Source organism: Barbatula barbatula, assembly GCF_947034865.1.
Source record: "Barbatula barbatula genome assembly, chromosome: 4".
Taxonomy (NCBI): Eukaryota; Metazoa; Chordata; class Actinopteri; order Cypriniformes; family Nemacheilidae; genus Barbatula; species Barbatula barbatula.
The window spans coordinates 26453956-26477550 of NC_136768.1; the positions used below are offsets into that span (position 1 = coordinate 26453956).

Sequence of the window (23595 nt, forward strand, 5' to 3'; positions counted from 1 at the left end):
GATGGCCGTCATTAAGCCTCTAATCAAGAAACCAAACTTAGATCCAAATGAACTAGGAAACTATAGACCGATTTCAAATCTCCCATACCTGTCTAAAATTCTAGAAAAAGTAGTGTGCACTCAGTTGTGCTCTTTCTTACAAAATAACGACATGCACGAAAAATTTCAGTCAGGCTTTAGATCTCATCATAGCACTGAAACTGCGCTCGTTAAAATTACAAACGACCTGCTTATAGCATCAGATAAAGGTCACATCTCACTCCTGGTCCTGCTTGACCTTAGTGCTGCGTTTGATACCGTAGACCATAACATACTTCTAGATCGCTTACACAATTATACCGGTATTGAGGGACAGGCACTACAATGGTTTAGATCTTACTTGTCAGACAGACATCAATTTGTCCATCTAAATGGGGAATCATCCTATTTAACGCAAGTAAATTATGGATTACCTCAGGGATCGGTTCTGGGACCCGTGCTGTTCTCCATATACATGCTTCCCCTTGGAAACATTATTAAAAAACATGGAATTAGCTTCCATTGCTATGCAGATGATACTCAGCTATATATCTCATCAAGACCAGATGATTCCTCCCAGCTAGATGACCTGTAATTTCCTTTTTATGAAACAGAAATATTACTTATCAGACCAAAGACACGTAAACCGAATATTTCTGATTATAAACTGCAAGTTGAAGGATGTACTGTTACTCCAACAAATACAGTAAAAGATCTAGGCGTTATATTAGACAGCAACCTGTCATTTCGAAATCACATCTCAAATGTCACAAAAACAGCCTTTTTCCACCTAAGAAATGTTGCAAGTTACGAAATATTCTGTGTGTTGCTGACGCGGAGAAGCTTATTCATGCATTTATGACCTCAAGACTTGACTACTGTAATGCGCTACTTAGTGGTTGTCCTGCATCATCAATAAACAAACTACAGTTAGTTCAGAACGCAGCTGCCAGAGTTCTAACCAGGACCAGAAAATATGATCACATAACCCCAATTTTATCAACCCTTCACTGGCTACCCATTAAGTATCGTATTGACTTTAAAGTTCTTTTAATCACTTATAAAGCCTTAAAGGGTTTAGCCCCTACCTACCTAACAGAGCTTCTATCATACTACAACCCATCACGCTCTCTAAGATCTCAAAACGCAGGACTTTTGATAATACCTAGAATAACTAAATCCACCAAAGGGGGTCGAGCTTTCTCATATGTAGCACCTAAACTCTGGAATAGCCTTCCTGATATTATTCGAGGATCAGACACACTCGCCCAATTTAAATCTAGATTAAAAACGCATCTTTTCAGCCAAGCATTCACTTAATGCAAATATGCTAAATAAACCACCAGGAGATGCTGACATTAGATATTATTTTACTAGAATAATTGGATTTATTATATAAAACACCATGTAGTGTGTTTTACCCTTTCTTGGGTTTTTCGTTTTTCCCCTGTAAAGCTGCTTTGGAACAATGCAAATTGTGAAAGGCGCTATATAAATAAAATTGAATTGAATTGAATTGAACTTAATAAAGGTCGCCCTGTGGTCGATGGGATTCCAGAGGGCACTTCGTCAGACTTTGCTACCTCCAACAACAACTCAAGTGACTTGGTACAATGTAGGTATACCATATTGGTACTTATGATTATTTAGTCATACGTTTGGACAAAACGATCATTACCTCTTGTCATTAGGAAGAAGGCTAAATGCTTCCCAAATGCAGTCATTGTTTCACTTGTGCATTATGCATACATATTCTATTTTACAGCATATGCTGTATACAGGAATCTGTTTTTTTATTCTTGCATGTTCCTAATGCCTTTATTCAGTGTCTGTCATACTTTAGTAATTTACACATTGGGTATATTTTTTTCTTGCAGTTGCTGATGGACGCATTGTATTATTGGATCCTCCTGAAACCACACAGTCTATCACAATTGTTAGTGATGCATTTTCCATCTACCTCTACACATAATCTTAGCAGTGTAAGAACTTGTCCCTGGTTGTCCTTATTTACATAATGTTACTATGTGGCAGATTTTCTTCTTTAGCCATCTTATTTACTTTGCCTTCCTAGTTGTCTGTAAAGGAGCTGTATAAGGTCCATCTATTAAGGCAAATTAAAAAAACGGACATGGACCTTATGCAGCTTCAGCTAGAGGAGAAAAGGCTGGCCATTAAAAAGGCCAACCTTGAAATGGAACTACTGGAGCATCGCCTTAAGGTGAGAATCATATGTGAACATGAATCTGTTATTTTTTGTGTGTATAAAGTAATAAATACAAATCTGTCATGTCTCTTTTATTTCAGGATATGAAGAAATAGAACACATTAAATAAAGTGATTTTGACAAATCATGTCTCTAAGCATTCTGCCATCTCTGTGGTCTGCTAGTCATCTTCATCAGGACAGGGGGGATGCCTCTCTCCTCTTATTGTGGCAATGTTGTGAAGTACCACACAAGAAACTGTGATGTCACATGCCCTATTTGGAGTGACCCTGAGCCCACGCAGACACTGAAACCTTGCCTTCAGAATGCCTATTGTCATCTCCACCTTGGCCCGTGTTCTGCTGTGAGACCGGTTGAAGCGTGTCTGTGGTCCGGCCTCAGGATCAGGTTAGGGTGTCATCATATAGGGCAGGCAAGGGTATCCTCTGTCTCCCAGCAAGTAACCATAGAAGTGTCCTGTAATGTTTGAGGTGCTTTGTAAATGTAATAAAGACTACAAGCATTTGTCTAACAAAACGTACCCTGTTGAAATTTGTTGCACAGAGATGACTCTCTAAATATTCTGGCATCATGTACAGACCCAGGCCATTTTGCCTCAACATTAGTGCTGAGGTGAGTTGCATCACATATTAACTGTGAAGAACAATAAGTTTATAAGTTTAACACCAATATTAAGGAGCCAAAATATAGCCATTACCTGCACATTGATGCTATGCACAGACTTCCTATTAACATAGTCTCCCTCGTTGATTAATGGAGCTTTAATAGGAATGTGGGTGCCGTCAATGCACCCAATCACGTTTGGGAACCCTGATATTAAGATTAATAACAAGTTTATAAAGTCTGTGTAGACTTTACATCTATGTGTGTGCAGTCAAAATAAACCTATTAAGAAATGTCATTTAATTTAAGTAGATGACAGAATTTCTGAGAGCAAACCTAAATTAACGACTCCCTAGAAAAACGATAGCGCTCCTGCAAATATTCGTTAGGATAAGAAAAGACATCGAAACGTGGTCTTATCACCCTCTCACTGCGAAAAACCCCCGTATAATCTGTGCCTCTACGTCCACAGGATCCTCATCGAAAGGGCACGCCATGCTCGGAAACCTCTCTGAAACAAACTAACCCTGCAACATAACCTGCTCAGGAGCAAGTTATCATCAGAGAGTCAGTTGCTATGGTTACTTACATAACCCGAATGTTACCTCCGTTTTTGGAACCGAAAGCAGAGGTTATCCGCTTACTTACTCCTAAACTTACCCGGGTAAGTCACATAACCTGCTTTCTGGAATACACCCCTGGACTGCTCCCCAGATTCAATTCATTGTACTGTACCAAGACACCCACGTTCACTCTTAAAAATAAAGGTCTTTCACAATGTCATTAAACAACCGTTTCGTTTAAATGGTTCCGTAAAGAACCTTTACATCCTAAAAACCTCCAGGTTATTCAAATACTTAAAAAAACAGAAGTGTAATGTTATAAAGAAACCACAAGAAGTACACAAAAGTCAATTGTAAACTGTAAATGCCTTAAAAAGCAGCACGTAAACTCCATCCTGAGATTTGTGTGCAGAAGTGTGTCGGAGAAAGATTATTTTATTCTGTGTATTCATTCAATGAATGTGCTGCTATAATTGATGTTTATAATTTTGCATTATATAAAGTCTCATTTAAATAATACAAACATTAAGATCAAGACAATCATACAATAAAATATGAAACACTCAAAAAAAGGTTTTAACACAAAAACACATAATCCTTTGCAGTTACTGAAGTATTGAATACATTTGCAAGTCACTCGCATCCCTTGAAATGTGTTTATGTATCGAAAATACATGAACACATTTCACTCATCTATTATGCTTCAGAGCAGTGGTTCTCAAACGTCTTCACCCCCTTTGTGTAGTGTGCATTGTTAACTTTTGAGAATATGGCATGGCTTTAAAAGCTGTGCACAACCATCACTATAATCGTAAAAATGTTTTTTACATTTAGGAGGAAGACCTTTTAAATAAGTGTTGCAGGTCCCGATTCCAGAGACCCCGCAGTCAGATTACTGCCCCCTGTAAAACAGGACTGATGTCAGAAGAAATGGGAGACTCACGCCCACTGATCTCTTTATTATGCCTAACAAGTACAAACAATTCTTTTGAAAGCATAAACGTCTGCATCAAACAAATGTCACCAACATTGAAATAAATCACACTTCCGACACAATCTCCTTTTCTTCGTTTTACCATTTTCAGCAGACAAATAAATAGTCAACAGACATTTTACAAACAGCCGGCAGTAATTACTAAACACAAAGTGGTTATATATGAAATTACTCATCTATCAACTGTTAACATGAGCATTTAAAATATTCTTGCTTCTTAAGCCAATGTGAAACGCAATTCACTCTTGGTATGTACTGGATCACCACAGATCCAGCCATTTTCAAGCTTTCTTCAGCGAAGCGGTCACGTGACCACAAAGCGCGGCAAATACGACCACAGTGTGAACCGACTATATACTTAACGCTATGAATTTACTCAATAACTTGAACAATCAAACATTTTGTGACCCAAAAGTAAGTAATTCCAAAACAATATTCATATATAACGATCACTAGAGCATCCTTACATTACCTTTCTTCACGTTAGTGTGAACATCACATATTACACGGACACACATATTCACAAATTCCATCACTATTTACACTTTACATTCAGGAAAAGTATCTGAATAATGTCAGAAGAGACGGGAGAGTCGCATCTGCGGTTTAACAGTCCTGAGGACGCATGCGCAGTTCGTCGTTCTTCCAGCGACTCTCCAATCAGAGTGTCAAAATAATCACACTTACACATCAACCAAATGAAAATAAAAAGAATAAGTCACCCAAATCCGTGAAACTGTAAATAGGTATGAATCTCAAGCAGAAAAACAGAGGTTGACTGTAACAAATATGACTTTACAAAGAGGCAAACATTCAGAGTTATATTTACCACCCTTTAGTATTCACACTAAGCAGTGTTCATTTCATCTGGGCTAACCCATGTAGGGCCTACATGGAACCCGTGGACAAAACCGTCTGAGACCCAGATACACAACCCACATCAAAGCCATCCTCACCCCATGTGTCTGCTGGCTGGGACATCACTGAATATAGGTCATTTACAAACACACATACAATCATGCAGTCAAATTCTGACATGTGTTGTTGATGTAAAAAATATGTGGTATTAGATTATAAGAACAACAAATATGGATTTCAAAATATAACTTCAACTCTGTACCATCTACATCAGTGGTTCTCAACCGTCTCCTTTTTTCATTTATTTTATAAACATCCTCAACGCAGATACTGTAAGCTTTCATCCTCATATACGTGCATTAGGAACCAATGATCTACATTGTTGGATCACATAGTGTCACTTTACCATTCAAAGTAAGTCTAAAGCCAGGATAGAGAGGTTGTGTGAAGGTGGTGTTGATGCTGTGGATGAGGGTCATTGTGTCTGAGACGCTGTAGAAGGACAAAGTTCCTTCACTGTGATCCACATACACTCCTATTCTAGCAGATCTAGAAACTACTGGGAGTTTAGTCTCTACATTCTTGTGCCAGAATGAACAACCGGAGTCAGAGCAGGACAAACTCCAGGACTTATCATTACGTCCAAACTCACACTCATTACCCCGACCCTTCCTACTGATGTCATTATACGATACTGATATCCCCACCTTCTTACTCCAAACAACCTCCCAGTAGGAGCGTCCACACACACTCTCTCCACACAACACTTGAAGCAAAGCATTAAATCTGTCCGGATGATCAGGATACCGTCGGACTCCTGCGATGTAGGTTACCACACGGTTTCCCTCAGACAGCCGGAGGCGTTCATTCAGAGTGTTTGGATCCAGCGTCAACTGATGATAATCTGAGGAACATAAAAAAAATTGGAGTCATTTTTTGTTTTCACCAAATAACATTTCAATTTTAATAAATTGAAAATAAAATTAGTTTTAGGGTTATCTAACTTACATTGAAGAAAATAATCCCTGGTGTTGGTTTCAGGGCTGGGAATAGTCTCTGTGTATTGCACTTTAAAACAAAACAGATGTTTTATTATAAATGTGAACACGATTTAAGGTTTAAAAACGCTCATCGCTCTGAAAAGCTTGTTCTTCTTTTGTTCCGGCACTTACATTTTTGCAATTTTACGTGTCTAATACATGCATGGGCAACTATAACACACCAAAGACAAAGAAAAACACGTATTTCCGGCGAATAACCCCTTTAAATGGAGTCCATAAATGATGCTTTACCCTTATCAGAAAGCTTTTCCAACTCTTCCCTGCAGAAATGCTGCAGTTTCTCTCTCAGTTGGGATACAGAATTTTTTAGATCATCAAAAGAGAGGAGAGAGCTGACAGGGATGCTTGTTGAGTCTGAAGAGTCAGGTTGAGCAGAGAGCGACTGGAAAATCTACACAGACAAAAACATTTCAGTGTATGTAAAACATGACCACTGTTCACGTCACATCTCCAGTTACCTGCAGGAATTGGGTGTGATCATCTGTGCATGAAAGCTGCTCCAGCTCAGCGTCTCTCCTCCTGAGATCATCAATCTCCTGCTTCAGTTGCTTCAAGACTTCTTCAGCTCGACTCACTTCAGCTTTTTCCAGATCTCTGATCAGTTGTGTCACCTCAGAGCGGCTTTTCTCGAAATATGAGATGAGTTCGGTAAAGATAACCTCACAGTCCTCCACTGCTGTCTGTGAAGAGCGCTGTTGGGACACATTACAATCAGATCAAACCGCTAAATCACTCCATGTGTACGCCATAGTCATAGTCAAGGGGTGGTGCAACGACGTGTCGTGCATTCTGACTTAAACGTGCGGTCTTCTTAACATGGTCAACTTGTCAAAAAACGAGTTGAAATTTAGCGATTATAGTGAACAAGATTATCAATATAATCATGGCTTTATTAACATGTTCTTGAAATGTCAAATGAGTACTGATGTAAACCAAATTTAATATTGAGTTTACCTGTAAATGTACTTTACTTTCTTTGACTTACATAAAATAAATAACATCAATATTAGACGCATCAATTATATAACTTATTAATGCAGTGGAGCGTCACAAAACTCCGCCTACTCGGGGTGAGTTGTGGGTAATATTAGCCGTTAAAATTTCCCTCAGATTTCTACCAGAAGTGGAAGACTATGCGGGACTTGAGAACTATTTAGGGCAGATATTATGCGGATCAGGGCGCAGCAAGCGTCTGATTTCAGGCTGCCGCCATGTTTACATTTAGATTTAGTCATTTAGCGGATGCTTTTATCCAAAGCGACTTACAGATGATGGAAGCAATTGGACAACAAAAAGCACAAGTGCACTCAAAAACCTTGTCTCATTAAAGCCTACCACAGTATCGATTCGATGTTGAAATCATAAACCGGAAGGACAGATAGACTGCAATGGTTTGGGCAACCAACCTGTAGTAATTAAAACGATTTATGATCTTAAATGTGAAATATAATCATATGATGCATGTCACACGAGCTGTTTTATCTAAGCGCTTTTTAAAATATGACACGGTTATACACGGTTGGACGTTATTACCACGGTAAACCATTAAGCCGGTATGCATCCCTACCTTGTAAGACTCGACACCCGCTCTAAACTCATGAAGCTCCTTCTCTCTCTCCTGGATTCTCTGCTGGTACAGTCTCCGAATCTCCTTCAACTTACAATAAGGACAAACAATCTGTTGATCAGTCCAACCGTTGACATCCCGCATTTGACAATGTTCAGGGCAGATGATATCTGGTCGTCCGGTGGCATCCTTGTGTCGCTTCCCCGAGTGAAGATTCTCATGTTGCTCAAGATGATCCTGACAGTAAGAGGTTCGACACTCCAGACAGGACCTGACGGCTTTGTGTTTTCTTCCGGTGCAAATGTCACAGTCCACGTCTGCAGCTTTTGTCTTCAGTTTCTCAACCATTTCAGCCAATATTGGGTTTTTATTCAAAGCAGGTCTAGGACTGAAGGTCTCTCTGCACTGAGGGCAGCTGCAGACTCCCTTCTGATCATCCCAGTAGTCCGAAATACATTTCATACAGTAACTGTGTCCACAGGGAACCGTCACAGGGACCTTCAGTAGTTCCAAACACACTGAACATTTGAACTCTTCCTGAGATACTGAAATACTGGATTCAGCCATGTTGTATATATAGAGACCTCAGAAACCACATTGTCCCCGTATAACACCTAGTGGTTTGTTGTGTTTGTTTTATATATAGAGACCTCAGAAACCACATTGTCCCCGTATAACACCTAGTGGTTTGTTGTGTTTGTTTTATATATAGAGACCTCAGAAACCACATTGTCCCCGTATAACACCTAGTGGTTTGTTGTGTGTGTTTTATATATAGAGACCTCAGAAACCATATTGTCCCCGTATAACACCTAGTGGTTTGTTGTGTGTGTTGTATATATAGAGACCTCAGAAACCACATTGTCCCCATATAACACCTAGTGGTTTGTTGTGTGTGTTGTATATATAGTGACCTCAGAAACCATATTGTCCCCGTATAACACCTAGTGGTTTGTTGTGTGTGTTGTGTATATAGAGACCTCAGAAACCATATTGTCCCCGTATAACACCTAGTGGTTTGTTGTGTGTGTTGTGTATATAGAGACCTCAGAAACCACATTGTCCCCGTATAACACCTAGTGGTTTGTTGTGTGTGTTGTATATATAGAGACCTCAGAAACCACATTGTCCCCGTATAACACCTAGTGGTTTGTTGTGTGTGTTGTATATATAGAGACCTCAGAAACCACATTGTCCCCGTATAACACCTAGTGGTTTGTTGTGTGTGTTGTATATATAGAGACCTCAGAAACCACATTGTCCCCGTATAACACCTAGTGGTTTGTTGTGTGTGTTTTATATATAGAGACCTCAGAAACCACATTGTCCCCGTATAACACCTAGTGGTTTGTTGTGTGTGTTGTATATATAGAGACCTCAGGAACCACATTGTCCCCGTATAACACCTAGTGGTTTGTTGTGTGTGTTGTATATATAGAGACCTCAGAAACCACATTGTCCCCGTATAACACCTAGTGGTTTGTTGTGTGTGTTGTATATATAGAGACCTCAGAAACCACATTGTCCCCGTATAACACCTAGTGGTTTGTTGTGTGTGTTGTATATATAGAGACCTCAGAAACCACATTGTCCCCGTATAACACCTAGTGGTTTGTTGTGTGTGTTGTATATATAGAGACGTCAGAAACCACATTGTCCCCGTATAACACCTAGTGGTTTGTTGTGTGTGTTGTGTATATAGAGACGTCAGAAACCACATTGTCCCCGTATAACACCTAGTGGTTTGTTGTGTGTGTTGTGTATATAGAGACGTCAGAAACCATATTGTCCCCGTATAACACCTAGTGGTTTGTTGTGTGTGTTGTATATATAGAGACCTCAGAAACCACATTGTCCCCGTATAACACCTAGTGGTTTGTTGTGTGTGTTGTGTATATAGAGACCTCAGAAACCACATTGTCCCCGTATAACACCTAGTGGTTTGTTGTGTGTGTTGTATATATAGAGACGTCAGAAACCATATTGTCCCCGTATAACACCTAGTGGTTTGTTGTGTGTGTTGTATATATAGAGACCTCAGAAACCACATTGTCCCCGTATAACACCTAGTGGTTTGTTGTGTGTGTTGTATATATAGAGACGTCAGAAACCATATTGTCCCCGTATAACACCTAGTGGTTTGTTGTGTGTGTTGTATATATAGAGACCTCAGAAACCACATTGTCCCCGTATAACACCTAGTGGTTTGTTGTGTGTGTTGTATATATAGAGACGTCAGAAACCATATTGTCCCCGTATAACACCTAGTGGTTTGTTGTGTGTGTTGTATATATAGAGACCTCAGAAACCACATTGTCCCCGTATAACACCTAGTGGTTTGTTGTGTGTGTTGTATATATAGAGACCTCAGAAACCATATTGTCCCCGTATAACACCTAGTGGTTTGTTGTGTGTGTTGTATATATAGAGACCTCAGAAACCACATCGTCCCCGTATAACACCTAGTGGTTTGTTGTGTGTGTTGTATATATAGCAGTGTTTCTCAAAGTGTGGGGCGGGCCCCACTGGTGGGGAATAGAGACATGACAAGTGGGGCGCGACAAATGGGTGGACATTTTGTCAGCTCTATTAATTACTTTATTATTGACCACACTCAAAACAAAACAATGACATTTAAATGTAAGCCTTACATTTATCTGCACCAGCAGAGAAAACCAAGACAGACTGTGGACCTAAAGTTTATTACACTTTTGTTTTTGGCTATCGGGGACAGGTGGGGCTCGGACCCCTTCCCTACCTCCAAAGTGGGGAATGGGAGAAAAAGTTTGAGAAACACTGATATATAGAGACCTCTGAAACCACATTGTCCCCGTATAACACCTAGTGGTTTGTTGTTTGTGTTACAGAACAGCACATTAGTGTTTTCACCCTAAGAAATGTTTTAAGCCAGTTATTCATATCTTTTGTATTGTTTCAGTAGAATATATCTGTGTAGATTTCCCTTTGCCATTAGTTGTAACAATACAGTGAGATTTTAATATGCACAAGTAGTTAAACATCAGCCTGCGCTCGCGTGTCTGTCTACTATATATATTATAACATGAAGATAATGGAAAAACTGAGACAGACTAAATCCAGAAAATTGTGGCAATGTGACAATGTACTTACTTTAGGACAATAGCTGCTTCAAACAAAAGGTTGACTCGCCAAATTGATTTGATTTATGTTACATGTTAAATAACAAGTGCTTAAAATGTTTCACAGTACTGCATCTTTGTAGGTATCTTTCTGATGTAATTGAGTATGTTGGAGACTAATGTGCCAAGACGTTTGCACAGTACTATGTAGATTATGTATAGAGACCTCATAAACCCTGTTGTCCACATATACCACAATGTGGTTCTGTCCCTATAATCCTGTGAAATGTCACATATGTAATATAAATCTGTTTTGAAAGTTAAATAATGTTTTTGAAGTGAGATGTATCTTCTGTAGTTCACATGAAATGTTTTGACATGACTTTTACCTCATTTGGATGGTGAGAAATGTGTGTCCCCTTAAACCATTGAGAAAACACAGTGGCCTCATAAACAACATATGCTTGTGTGTGTGTGTGTGAATGTGTGTGTGTGTGTGTGTGTGCATGCGTGCGCGCATACCCCTAAAACCCTTCTATGAAATGTTCTTTTTAGAAATATAATAAATTACACTTTTTAAAGGTTGTTTAATAGCAAAAAAGAAGTAAAAGTATGTTGCTTATATACTTTTAGTATATTTAGAACTGTTGTATATTTTGTTGGTATATTAACAGTGTATTGTTAAATAATAAAATATATTTGAAACGCAAAAAAGTATATTTGTTTTGCTCCAGGGTTCTTATATAAATAAAAGACAAAAATTGCAGAAAATAAATAAATAGGAATAATGATACACTGTAAAAAAACGACGTGCTCCAAAAAAAACAAGCAGCAGGTGAACTTTCGTTTCTAAGTTGAACTAGCTCGAAATGTTTTACATTGTCAAGTCAAGTCAAGTCCATACAATTGTATGGTACATTATTAAAATGAAAATGTGTATCTGTATCTAATGAACCTGAGCCATCATGAGCCAACAATGAACTGTGGCGTTATTATGCAGGACATTATTAAGGACAGAGGCCGTCTGTCTATGACTTTATTTAGTTTTCAGTGGTCACATATTTCTTCTCTCTTTAAAGATATCGCAGAGGCATCCAAATTTTACTCAGCCTCAGTTCAAATCACTTCACTACTGGGACCAGTGGCGGTTTTAGGCACGGGCGAACCGGGCAGTCGCCTGGGGCGGCATTTTTTCATGTCGCGTGGGGGGCGGCACCGGCACTAGCAGTAAAAGAAACTCTGGGCCGCCGCAAATCGGTTATCTATTATCTATTCATTCATTGTGTGGGGAATTGGCAAATTGGTGCCCCTGTATGCTGAAAAGATAAAGGTATGCAACTAATGTTCTCTCTGTGTTTTGATTACTGTATCTATGTTGCCAAGTTGTGTGAAAAGACACTGCAGTGTTTAGCCTAGTCGTTAGAGCGCCTGACTCTCATTTGGTCAGACGCCGGTTCGAGGCCCATGCAGGGCAAGTAGAACTCATACAACAAATCTGGTTTTAAGTCAACAAACACGAGATCTAATTTCATCATAATATTGTGCTTTGCAACAAAACTGTCCCATAATGAGCAAACAGAATTTTCCAATCTATAGCTAGTTTCTAAGACGAACATAACCTTTGCTATTTATTTGCTACATCACACATGTCATGAATATGAAGGTTTTATGCATGTTTATGACAACTGTCATTAAGTGTCATTCGCTCAATTATGACATTTTTAATGCAAATATTGTTTGTTTGAGGTCTTTGTTGACAACTTTACATTAACCAATACATCTTAACCTGTCATAATTGTCATAAAACATGACATAGCAGATTAATAATTGAATGTAAGACACTACTTAGCTGGTGTTTCGGCATTTAACCATATTGCCTTAGAGACACTTCTGTACGCGTCACAGTTGTTTTATTTGACAGAACAAACATTTTACTTGTACGGTCAACAGAAAGTTGGCCATCCCATCGCTCACCCCCTACCAACCACGACAAACAATATAACACACCGGATATAAAGGAAACGGAAGTGAACACAACAAAACACGTGATTACAAATAACCAATAAGAAGATAAATGAATTAAGGCCACTACAGCTGGGTTAACCGTCATATTGGTTTTGACATTGGCTGTCATGAGGCCATTATAACTGTCATGAATCTTTTTCTGACCACTTTTTTTCCAGTGGTACAAATTGAATGTCAGTAAAATATCATTAAGTGTTAATACTCTGTCAAATTGTTTTATAACAATGTCATGTATACTTTTCTTGACCTCAACTACAGTGGTACAATTACATTTTAATGACAAATTCAATTTGTACCACTGCAGTTTAGGTCAAGAAAAATATGACATAATTTAGTTTTTTCGAGGGGTGGCGCTCAAAGATGTTCTCACCCGGGGTGCAATTCAATGTAGAACCGCCACTGACTGGGACATACTAAAACTCAAAATGTAGCGCTTCATTACTTTATTTCTTATGTAATGTTCACTGTGAAGCCTCCCTTATTCAATTGTATTAATGCTGTGAAGCGTTACTACCCAGGTAACACAGATAGGTTGCAAATCGCATTCTGTGAGAGTACGTACTGAATTGAATAAGTCGGCCATTTTAAATAGTACGTTCTATACAGTATGAGTGGTAGTATGAATACATACTTCACCTTCCATATCTTTGGTCATGTGACACGTATGCTCTTTGACGTATGACGTATTAACAACCACCTACAAGTGAGTGTTGATAAAAACATCATTTCGTCACCAGAAATTAATTTATTGGCACTTACATTAAAAAACACGTCCGCCTTAAAGTTTTCCGCTATTAGTTTGATTTACTTTTGAAATTTGACCGTTGGTCAGCTCCCGTGGCATCATGGGATAGATAAGTGTCCAGCCAATCCACACTTGCGAATCTCGGCGGAAGTTATGGACCATCCGGGTATTTCTCACCTACTGTTTTTTGCATAGTGACATACTACATTTTCGCCTACTTCATAGTATGGAAGTAGGAGATTTCGGACACAGCCCATATTTGTTTCCATGACATACCAAATAACGTTCCAGCGACGTAAATTTGTGATTCCCATTTTCGTCTTGATGACGTAACATTGGACGTTTCTGGGACGCGATGATTACCTCCGGAAGACATACCTGGAACATACCGTATTCGTGCCGAGCACGTCCTTACGATCACACAGTCACGTTATTAAAATCATATTTAATTGAAACAAGTATCTTTAAACTCATCTTTAATAGCTGTCAGAAGTCAGATTTATAGCTGTTAGGACTCTGTCCTTCCTGTCTCGAGCTTTCTAGCTCCCTGGGCAGAGTCATGACATTGCCACGTCTTTCGGGTTTCTGTTGTGTTATGTGTGGAGACATGTGGCTTTATGTTGTTACTTAATGCCACGTGTCTTCCTGTTATGTCTCTCAGCCCCACCCTCCTATCTCCTGTAATTTTATTAGGGTTTCATTCCCATCGTCTGTTTTGTAATTCACCTCGTTAGGGTTTCATTCCCATCAGCTGTCACCACTCTCCCCATGTAATCACTCCTCGTTAGTGTCTCCCTTTATATGGTCTCAGTTTCTCTCTGTTCAGTGTTGGTGCATTGTCTTTGTCTTTATCTATTGTCTAATGTTTGTGATCACTGGATGTCTTGCTGTTCTGTGGACTTCGTGTTTTGGATTACCTGTTTCTAAGTTTGTGGATTTATATAGTTTTTCCTGTAGACCACGTTTTGTCCCCATAGAGGGAAGTGTTTGTTTTTCTAGTTTTGTTCACATTTAAATAAAATTTGTTTTATCTAACTCCTCGTCTGCCTGCATCTGGGTTCTGTCCAAGCCATATCGTGACAGAATGCACCAACCCACATTGAACCCAGCAGGCAGTACGGACACGACTGCCCGTGCTAGTGAGGCGTACCTTCTCTTTGGCCTCCGCCAGAGAGACATGTACATATGGGACTTCGCTGACAAGTTCTTGGCAACGGCAAAGCGAGGCTGCTTCACGGAGGAGGAGTTGAAGGTAATCTTCAACGGCTGCCTTGCAGAACCGCTCTCCCAGGAGGAGATGAAGTTACAGAGACACCTGGGCTTCACTGATCTTGTTCAGCGGATTAGTGATCGGGATCTGCCCAGGGTTTCTACACGCCTCAGCTCTACGACCCCATTGGGTTCGATCCCTGAGGATCACACCCTGGAGCTTGGGGTCGTGACCACCACCGCACCATCAGTCTCGGACCCTGCAACCTCTCCACCAACCACCAGTCTTCGGGGCAAGCGTGGAAGGAGAGAGTCCTGGGGGTCCTCTTCGGAGGCCTCCAACGCGGAGCCAGCCCCGTCCTTCACCTCCTTCCTCCAGCCGACTACCAGGAGATTGGCTCGGCAGAAGAGGAAGAGGCAACGGAGGGGGGCACATAACCCAGCCCAGCCGGCGCTCCTGCCGGTTCTCCAGCCGGGTTCACAGCCAGCGATCCAGCAGGCGTCCAGACCTGCCTCTCCGCAGGCGTCAGGACCTGCCTCTCCGCAGGCGTCAGGACCTGCATCTCAGCAGGCGTCAGGACCTGCATCTCAGCAGGCGTCAGGACCTGCATCTCAGCAGGCGTCAGGACCTGCATCTCAGCAGGCGTCAGGACCTGCATCTCAGCAGGCGTCAGGACCTGCATCTCAGCAGGCGTCAGGACCTGCATCTCAGCAGGCGTCAGGACCTGCCTCTCCGCAGGCGTCAGGACCTGCCTCTCAGCAGGCGGCCGGACCTGCCCCTCCGCAGGCGGCCGGACCTGCCCTTCCGCAGGCGGCCTTCCAGCCAGTGCCTCAGCCGGCCTTCCAGCCAGTGCCTCAGCCAGTTCTCCGGCCGGCATCACCTCAAACTTTTTTCCCCCTTGGACACACACCTCTCCCTAGCCCCTTCAAGTCCCCGCCGGTCTCGTCCGGTTGCTTCAAGTCCCCGCCGGTCTCGTCCGGTTGCTTCAAGTCCCCGCCGGTCTCGTCCGGTTGCTTCAAGTCCCCGCCGGTCTCGTCCGGTTGCTTCAAGTCCCCGCCGGTCTCGTCCGGTTGCTTCAAGTCCCCGCCGGTCTCGTCCGGTTGCTTCAAGTCCCCGCCGGTCTCGTCCGGTTGCTTCAAGTCCCCGCCGGTCTCGTCCGGTTGCTTCAAGTCCCCTCAACCTGTCCCGTCCGGTTGCTTCAAGTCCCCTCAACCTGTCCCACCCTTTTCTGGTGTCCCCAAGGTTTGGCCTCCCATTCCCCCACCCCCCCTCCCATGTTTGTTGTTTTTGTTGACCCACCCGAACCCCTTCATAGCCTCCCTTATGTTCCCCTTAGTTTGTTCTGTGTTGTGCTTGTGGTGTTTGTCTTTGTGCTTTGGTGTTTTGGCCCGCTGAAGTTTCTCCCTTGAGACGCCATGGGGCGTTTCTGGGGGCGGGGGTAATGTTAGGACTCTGTCCTTCCTGTCTCGAGCTTTCTAGCTCCCTGGGCAGAGTCATGACATTGCCACGTCTTTCGGGTTTCTGTTGTGTTATGTGTGGAGACATGTGGCTTTATGTTGTTACTTAATGCCACGTGTCTTCCTGTTATGTCTCTCAGCCCCACCCTCCTATCTCCTGTAATTTTATTAGGGTTTCATTCCCATCGTCTGTTTTGTAATTCACCTCGTTAGGGTTTCATTCCCATCAGCTGTCACCACTCTCCCCATGTAATCACTCCTCGTTAGTGTCTCCCTTTATATGGTCTCAGTTTCTCTCTGTTCAGTGTTGGTGCATTGTCTTTGTCTTTATCTATTGTCTAATGTTTGTGATCACTGGATGTCTTGCTGTTCTGTGGACTTCGTGTTTTGGATTACCTGTTTCTAAGTTTGTGGATTTATATAGTTTTTCCTGTAGACCACGTTTTGTCCCCATAGAGGGAAGTGTTTGTTTTTCTAGTTTTGTTCACATTTAAATAAAATTTGTTTTATCTAACTCCTCGTCTGCCTGCATCTGGGTTCTGTCCAAGCCATATCGTGACAATAGCATTCGTCTTAACATTATAACACATTTTACTCAGATCATTAATTTTCCATACAATAACATATTAAATAGAAATGACCTGATTCTGTATCTGCACTTTGAATTTTCTCCAGAAACAGTAGACCAGAAAGAGTACTTTAAGAATACTCATTTCAGCATACTATGATTTTGGAAGTACTAATTCTAATTGCAGTTGATCTGTTTATCTGAATTAGTTTGATGATCGTCGCCATTGCTGATGTTTGTATGTGTCGATGTCTAAGTGCGTCACACTTTTTCATGTTTATTTTGTCACGGGTTCTTTGCATTTGTGAACCAAAACCATTCAAATCAGTCATGAAAAAGGAGCTTCCACATTGGTTAGCATTACGCTACATTTCAGTTTGGCAGTCATTATAAGAAGTAGCCTACTTCAGCTTAACTCTAAAACATCCTTATCATGCATAAGTGTTCTTGTAGAAACGGTTTTGTAAGCATTTAATGCGGGTCAAGAGCCTAACTTAAGCGAACACTGATCACAATAATGGTGGTAAATGTGATATTGATTCAGTGTAATTACCATTGTTGACAAATCAACAGATTTTAACATTGATTTAGTGGTTATCACCTGCTCTCTTGCTATCAGGGTTGGAACTAAACTATCCAGATCACCGGCACTCCAGGACTGAAGTTGACAAGCCCTTGATTTACATGATTTGAAACAAAGGAAAATCTGAATGTAAATCTCTGTGACTTTTTTCCGAAGAGAGACATGTTTTGCATTAAAGTCATTGTAGGAAGGTATTCTGTGGGAAACAAAACCCAGAATGTAGAGAAAAGACAGATCATACTTACCTTCAGACTGTTCCTTCAGGTAAACGTTGATTCTTTGTAGAGTTATATCACTAAACTGACGTGCTGATTTACTTCATTGAAATGTGTTTGAATCCTTCTGTTTCAGATTGATATTCTTCTTTAAATCCACCAGGGATGGAAATTCTGTTCCTTCTGCTGATTTTCTCAGGTGTGTGTGTGTGTGTGTGTGTAAAGATCGAAACACAGTATTTCTGTTCTTACTGCCCTTCAAAAGTTACACACTTTAACCTAAATTTACATTTGATCCATTTCAAAATATTTCATTTTAACATTATATCTTGTCTTGATGGCTTGCACACTGCTCTATTTCAAGGGTGGTTTTGTTTTAAAGGTGCAAATAATATTATGTGCTGAAAACTTTATTTTTATATATACATTATTTTAATTGGAATATCCCCTTGTATATGCAACCAAATAATTATTGTTGATATACCTGTACTTCCCTTAAAATGTGTTGATTTGTCAATATTAATTGCGTTGAATTAATATCACTTAATGATAAAATTAGTTTTTTACTTCAAACCAACATTATTGCGATTAGTGAATAAATTTACATGCAACAAAATAATCCACTTCCCTTCTACTAAACAATTTTTGTGGGTTTGCTTTGGGTCTACGCAACACCTTTCAATCAGATTGGAATTTCATTTGGTCGCCATTGCAATGATCAGTGTTAGTTTTAGTTGGAAGATTTGACCCTAGAGTATCTTTTGCATTATCAGACATCTCAAACATTCAAAAATGTGACTTGTAGATGTAAATGAAGACATCGCATAGACGTCTGGCAACTTGTATTATTAAAGTTGTTATAATGGAAAGATCCCTGTAAAAAAAGTTATTGAGACACTCTTAGACAATAGAAACATCATAAGTGGTGACAAACAACCATAGTTTTGTATTAAGCACCCGCCATGTATTGCAGCATTATTGTCAGTATTGTTGAGATTATGGAGTGGATTGTTGATGTCTTAATGTTTCAGACTGCTACTGTAGTTCAATCTATAGTCCATGACAATTTTCACACCGTGCGGTCACATTTGAGCTTCAGGTCTTTAAGGTCAGCTCTTTAGGAGATATCTTACAGATGTACCATACATTCAGGTAGAATTAATTCTATAAAACAAGAGTCAACAACCCAACTAAAAGAAACACTGATCACGCTAATGATGACTTACATTAAACCCCAATAAGAGCTTTTGAAAATGTGTGACCTACAGTAACTAGCTGGAAAGTGTTGCCGATATATTTGAAATACATTATAAATGGCAGGTAAGGGCTAACAGTGTGGATAGATGAGCCACCATCACATGTTACAAAGAAGTGCAGGTCTGAAATTAAAATGTCATTACATTTAATAGACGTTGCGTCACGGTGGCTGTATTCTGTCAAGATCCTGCCACCACCTCGTCTGCTTCCCATTCTGTGACCGCAGCGGCTACAGCCCTGCTGTCAGTGACGGCGAGCAACGAGGGTGATGTGGGGATCATCGTGAGGGTTAATCCGTCAGCCGGCCGGTCTCGCTTGTTTAGCAGTCCCCCAAAGATGGTCCTAAGCCGTCTTATTCCTCAGCCTCGCGCTCGAACACGAGCCGTGGAGATGAGGTGTCCCTTGCAACATCGGAGCGCGACCTGCTGGCATCAGACTCTGGCGATTCCCTGAAGCTCCCTTCCTCGGAGGTCGAGCTCAGGTGAGAGCAGACGTCAAGATGTCAGCCATGCTCGCTCGGACCGCCGTGAGTGTCGGGTTGCGGTGCACCGCAGCCCTGGGGCTAACGGCTGGGTACTTTGCACATTGGGTCCGGGCGCGACTCCAAGCCGTGCCCGGCTCAAGTGGCGAGTTTTACCGAGGTGCATAAGGAGTTCAGTAAGACCTGGAGCGCCCCCTTCGGCTCGCTTCCGTCTAGCTGACTCTATCGCCCTCTCTTCCCTCGGGGCGGGGACGCAGCTAGGGAATATGTCAATGCACCCTGGGTGGAGCATGCAGTCGCGGGTATCCGCAGATGGCGGCCACCTGGGGAGCTTGACCTAGTCTCACCCCCCAGGGCATGTAAGGTCTCGACATCTCTGGTGTTGAGGCTGGCAGTGCCGTGGGGCAAGCTGCCACCACTCTTACGCCATGGCCATCCTGCAGGCCAGGGCGCTAAAGAGAGCCCCCCGGGGTAAGACCGACCCAAGTAGTGCCACCGCCGACTGGCCCTCCGGGGACCACGGTGGCAGCGCAGGCTGGGTCGGAAGATCTCCACATCAGTGGCCCGGAGAGACGCCTCTGACTCAATCTTGCGCAGGTGGGCGATGTCGAGAAAGGCCACTTTCCCGACTCCCTTCTCGCAAGGTCGGCTGATTGGTGTCGCTGTCAAGGACTGCTCCCAGCACCTTTCGGCCGTCGAGGTCTCGCACGCGGTCTCAAGATGTTGAGAGAAGGACCACCTAGAGAGATTGAACCATCGGGCACGACCCAGCCTTTGTGGCTGGATGGTCAGACTGGGGCGGTCCCTGCCGCGTCCCAACACCTTCTGGGCCCCTCCGGGGGCCTAGTGCCCGCCTTCTCACAAGGAGATATCTCTCAGCACTGCTAGTCATTGAACCAACCCCCGCAGGGTTGATGAAGCAGATCGTAGCCCACCCTGTGAGGTCCCTGGGTACTTGGTTACCATTTCAAACCATCACAGTGGCTGGGAGTGCGGGCCGTCTCGGCATTCGATCCAGTTCGCCAGACCTCCTCCGGGCTTCAGGCATCCTCTAACCTCAGCATGTTCCCATGCTCCAGGCCGGGGCTGCCACCCCTCTGGCGAAGGCAATCGAACCGTCCACTCGGCCAAGATGTCCAGCGGCTCCTACAGCCACACTTCATCATCCCCAAAACCAGGGGTCGCTGCATACCTTGAGCAGCACCTTGCAAGGGTGCCGTTCAGGAGCCGCAGAAGCGCGTCCTGGTGTCTGTCAGACGTCGCTCCTGGATGGGCAGTGTCGGGTAGCAGGATGGGCCCCGTCCTGCGTTTCCATATTACTGCCTGAAGTTGCTAGCTGTCCTGCTTGCACTGACGAGGCTCCGGCCTCTTGTGCAGAGCCAGCATACTGACCCAGTCCGACCATCCCCGCGGGACAATCGCTCTCTCGTCAGTTGACACCTCGTGGGAAGTGATGACTCCACCCCTGTGGGCCAGCTTGGGTGTGGTTTGGGCGGGCACAGGGGACCTGTTGCCTCCCTGAACACCCCCCAGTACCGCTGGGCACTCCCTGGACGAGGCCCCCCTCGACACGGAGGCCCTAGCGCACAGCTGGCCGCGGGACAAGCGGAAGTACGCCTTCTCCCCAGTGAGCCTCATTGCGCAGGTCCTGTGCAAGGTCTGGGAAGGAAGTATAAAGTGCTGCTAGTTGCGTCTTACAGGCCCAACTACACTTGGTCCTCGGAGCTAATACTCCTGACGACAACTCCCCCTGGCCAAATCCCCAAATCATTATCACAAACCAGTTGCTGGTGAGTCTCTGGGGCAGCATGACCTGATTATTAGGTTCCTCTAGGGCGTGAGGGGCTAAAGCCTCGTCAGCGCCCCATACCCTCTTGGGGCCTTAAGGTGGACCTCCGGGTCCCCTTTTTTCGGGCCCTGCGGAGAGCCCCCTTCCTCTTTCTGTGAGGGGGGGATGGCTCTCCTGCTGGGGCTCGAGTCCATCCAGAGGGTGAGGCACCTGCAAGCATTCCCACACCGGGAGAAAGACCCAACCTGTACGTGGGGTGTCCAGTAAGCGCATTGCGCCTCTACTCAAACCACACGGAGGGCACTCCGCTCGGGAAGTGGCCTCCTCGTGGGCACCGGCTCAGTGCGCCTCTCTGGCAGACATCTGTAGAGTTGCGGGTAGGGCTACGCTATACCTCGCAGAGGCTTGCAACCTCCGTGGGGAATAAGCAGTCCGTCCAGGGCAGCGGGCTCGGCGGAGCAGCCCTGCCGCCTACGGCGGGGTATCAAGCTGAGTTATTACATAAAGCTCTAACCGGACCTAGTGCCCCACACGTAGTAACCCCCCACTAGGGTGGTTCCGTCTGAGATGTCGTCATGAGATGGTTCCCCTCGTGGCAACCCATGACCTCCCCCAGGTGGACATCCACCTTGCTGCATTCCGCACATACCTCCCATATTTGGTGAGACCATGTTGCTGTCTGCACTGTATTCGCCCTTATGGTGGGAAGTGGTCTCCGTAGCGCACGTCCACATTGAGGGAACAGCGCTTACCCAGTAGCCCTACGGAACCGGACGGCTTCTCGCTTTAGAGAAACAAGGCCTCCGTCTGTGGTGGCCGAGGGCAGGGGCTAGTCATCTTTGCCAAAAGCTCTGGGAGCCCCTGCCTGCCCACTGGAAGGTTACAAATTTTGCGATAGCGCTCACGTGTGGCTCGCCCAGGCCGGTCAATGTCGCTAGAGATCGACAGATGGGGTTCCTATTGAAAATGCCACAGCCATCTGGCGCCATCTGGCGGCTTAGTGCTGTGGCGTTTTCAATAGGAACCCCATCTGTCGGTTCGACACAACATCGAGAGACTGACAGAAAGGGAACGTCTCGGTTAAGTATGTAACCTCTGTTCCCTGATGGAGGGAACGAGACGTTGTGTCCTTCATGCCACAACACTAGCCGTCCGCTGCAGCAGTCGTGAGATGCTCTCAGGCTCCTCAGCACAAAAGGTGAATGAATGAGCACGCCAGCTCCCCTTTTATACCCGGATATCCGGGGGCGGAGCCCGGCATGCAAATTTAATTCGCCAATTTCATTGGCCTTTTCAAAATAGTCAGAAGATGATAGGTTCTCAGGGGCGAACCCCATCTCTCGGTTCGACATAACGTCTCGTTCCCTCCATCAGGGAACAGAGGTTACATACGTAACCGAGACGTTTCCCAATAACGCAGTGATTACTGCACAGCCATTGGTTTGTGAAAAGTGAAACATTAAACCAAAGGCAGAGAGCAAATTTGCTGCGGTGTTGTAAAATGTCGTAATTGTAACTCAAAGAGACGCAATGCTCTAATTGGGCTCATGCCGTCTCTGCGGGCCTTGCCTTCTCCACGGAGAGAGGACTTGCCGGTTTGTTTCTCTCAGCCTGACCAGTGTCCCTTGGCCTCAGTTAGTGATATGGTCTCGTTTGGCGGAAGCAAATTTGGGTAAGACGACAGCATGTCATTAGCGGCTTCAGATACGGAGAAGCTTTCTGCTCCTCTTGTGACCCCACCCACTTGCTTTCCGCCATGAGACTCAGTTGAGGAAGAGGAAGGACCCAGGTCTCACTGTGGCTGGACCTCCCTGCAAGCAAGCTCTTTCCAGCACCCAAGCACCCTGTTCTGTTCCAGGTGACAGCGAAACTGTGTATTTATGTCCTGTTGTAAATGTTGCGCCCGCTCTGCAAACCGCTGTTTTAGCAGAAAAAATTATAAGAAATATATATAATTGTCAGAAAAAGCAATCTTCCTCTAACCGCGGGAATCAAACCCCATCCAGGTGGTTTGCCCCCGCAAAACATTCAACCCCTTACCACACGGGCAGAAACCTGGCAGGCCATCCCCTGGGTATAGGATTGGGTTCTGGGAATCATAGCGAGAGGCTATACACTTCAGTTTGTGCGCAGTACCCCACGTTTTCTGCCGAGTGCTTCAGACTTCCGAACCGTGCCCTCATGAAACGCCGTTTCAGAATGATCACTCTGAAACAGATCCTCTCGCAAGTCAGCCCAAGGGACTGGTTCTTTTCCCTGGATCTGAAAGACACTCC

At 43.7% G+C, this 23595-nt stretch overlaps 1 protein-coding gene across 1 annotated transcript; it reads right to left on the reverse strand.

The window, feature by feature from the left end:
* Positions 1-4702: 4702 nt before the first annotated feature.
* Positions 4703-8458, reverse strand: LOC306893020 (E3 ubiquitin/ISG15 ligase TRIM25-like; the record flags this gene model as incomplete). The annotated part of the gene is made up of 5 exons (XM_079454466.1): positions 4703-6167; positions 6272-6331; positions 6556-6715; positions 6783-7016; positions 7892-8458. 5 exons carry the CDS (start codon positions 8456-8458, stop codon positions 5638-5640), a joined length of 1551 nt encoding a protein of 516 aa, XP_079310592.1. The 3' UTR covers positions 4703-5637.
* Between the last annotated feature and the right edge of the window lie 15137 nt (positions 8459-23595).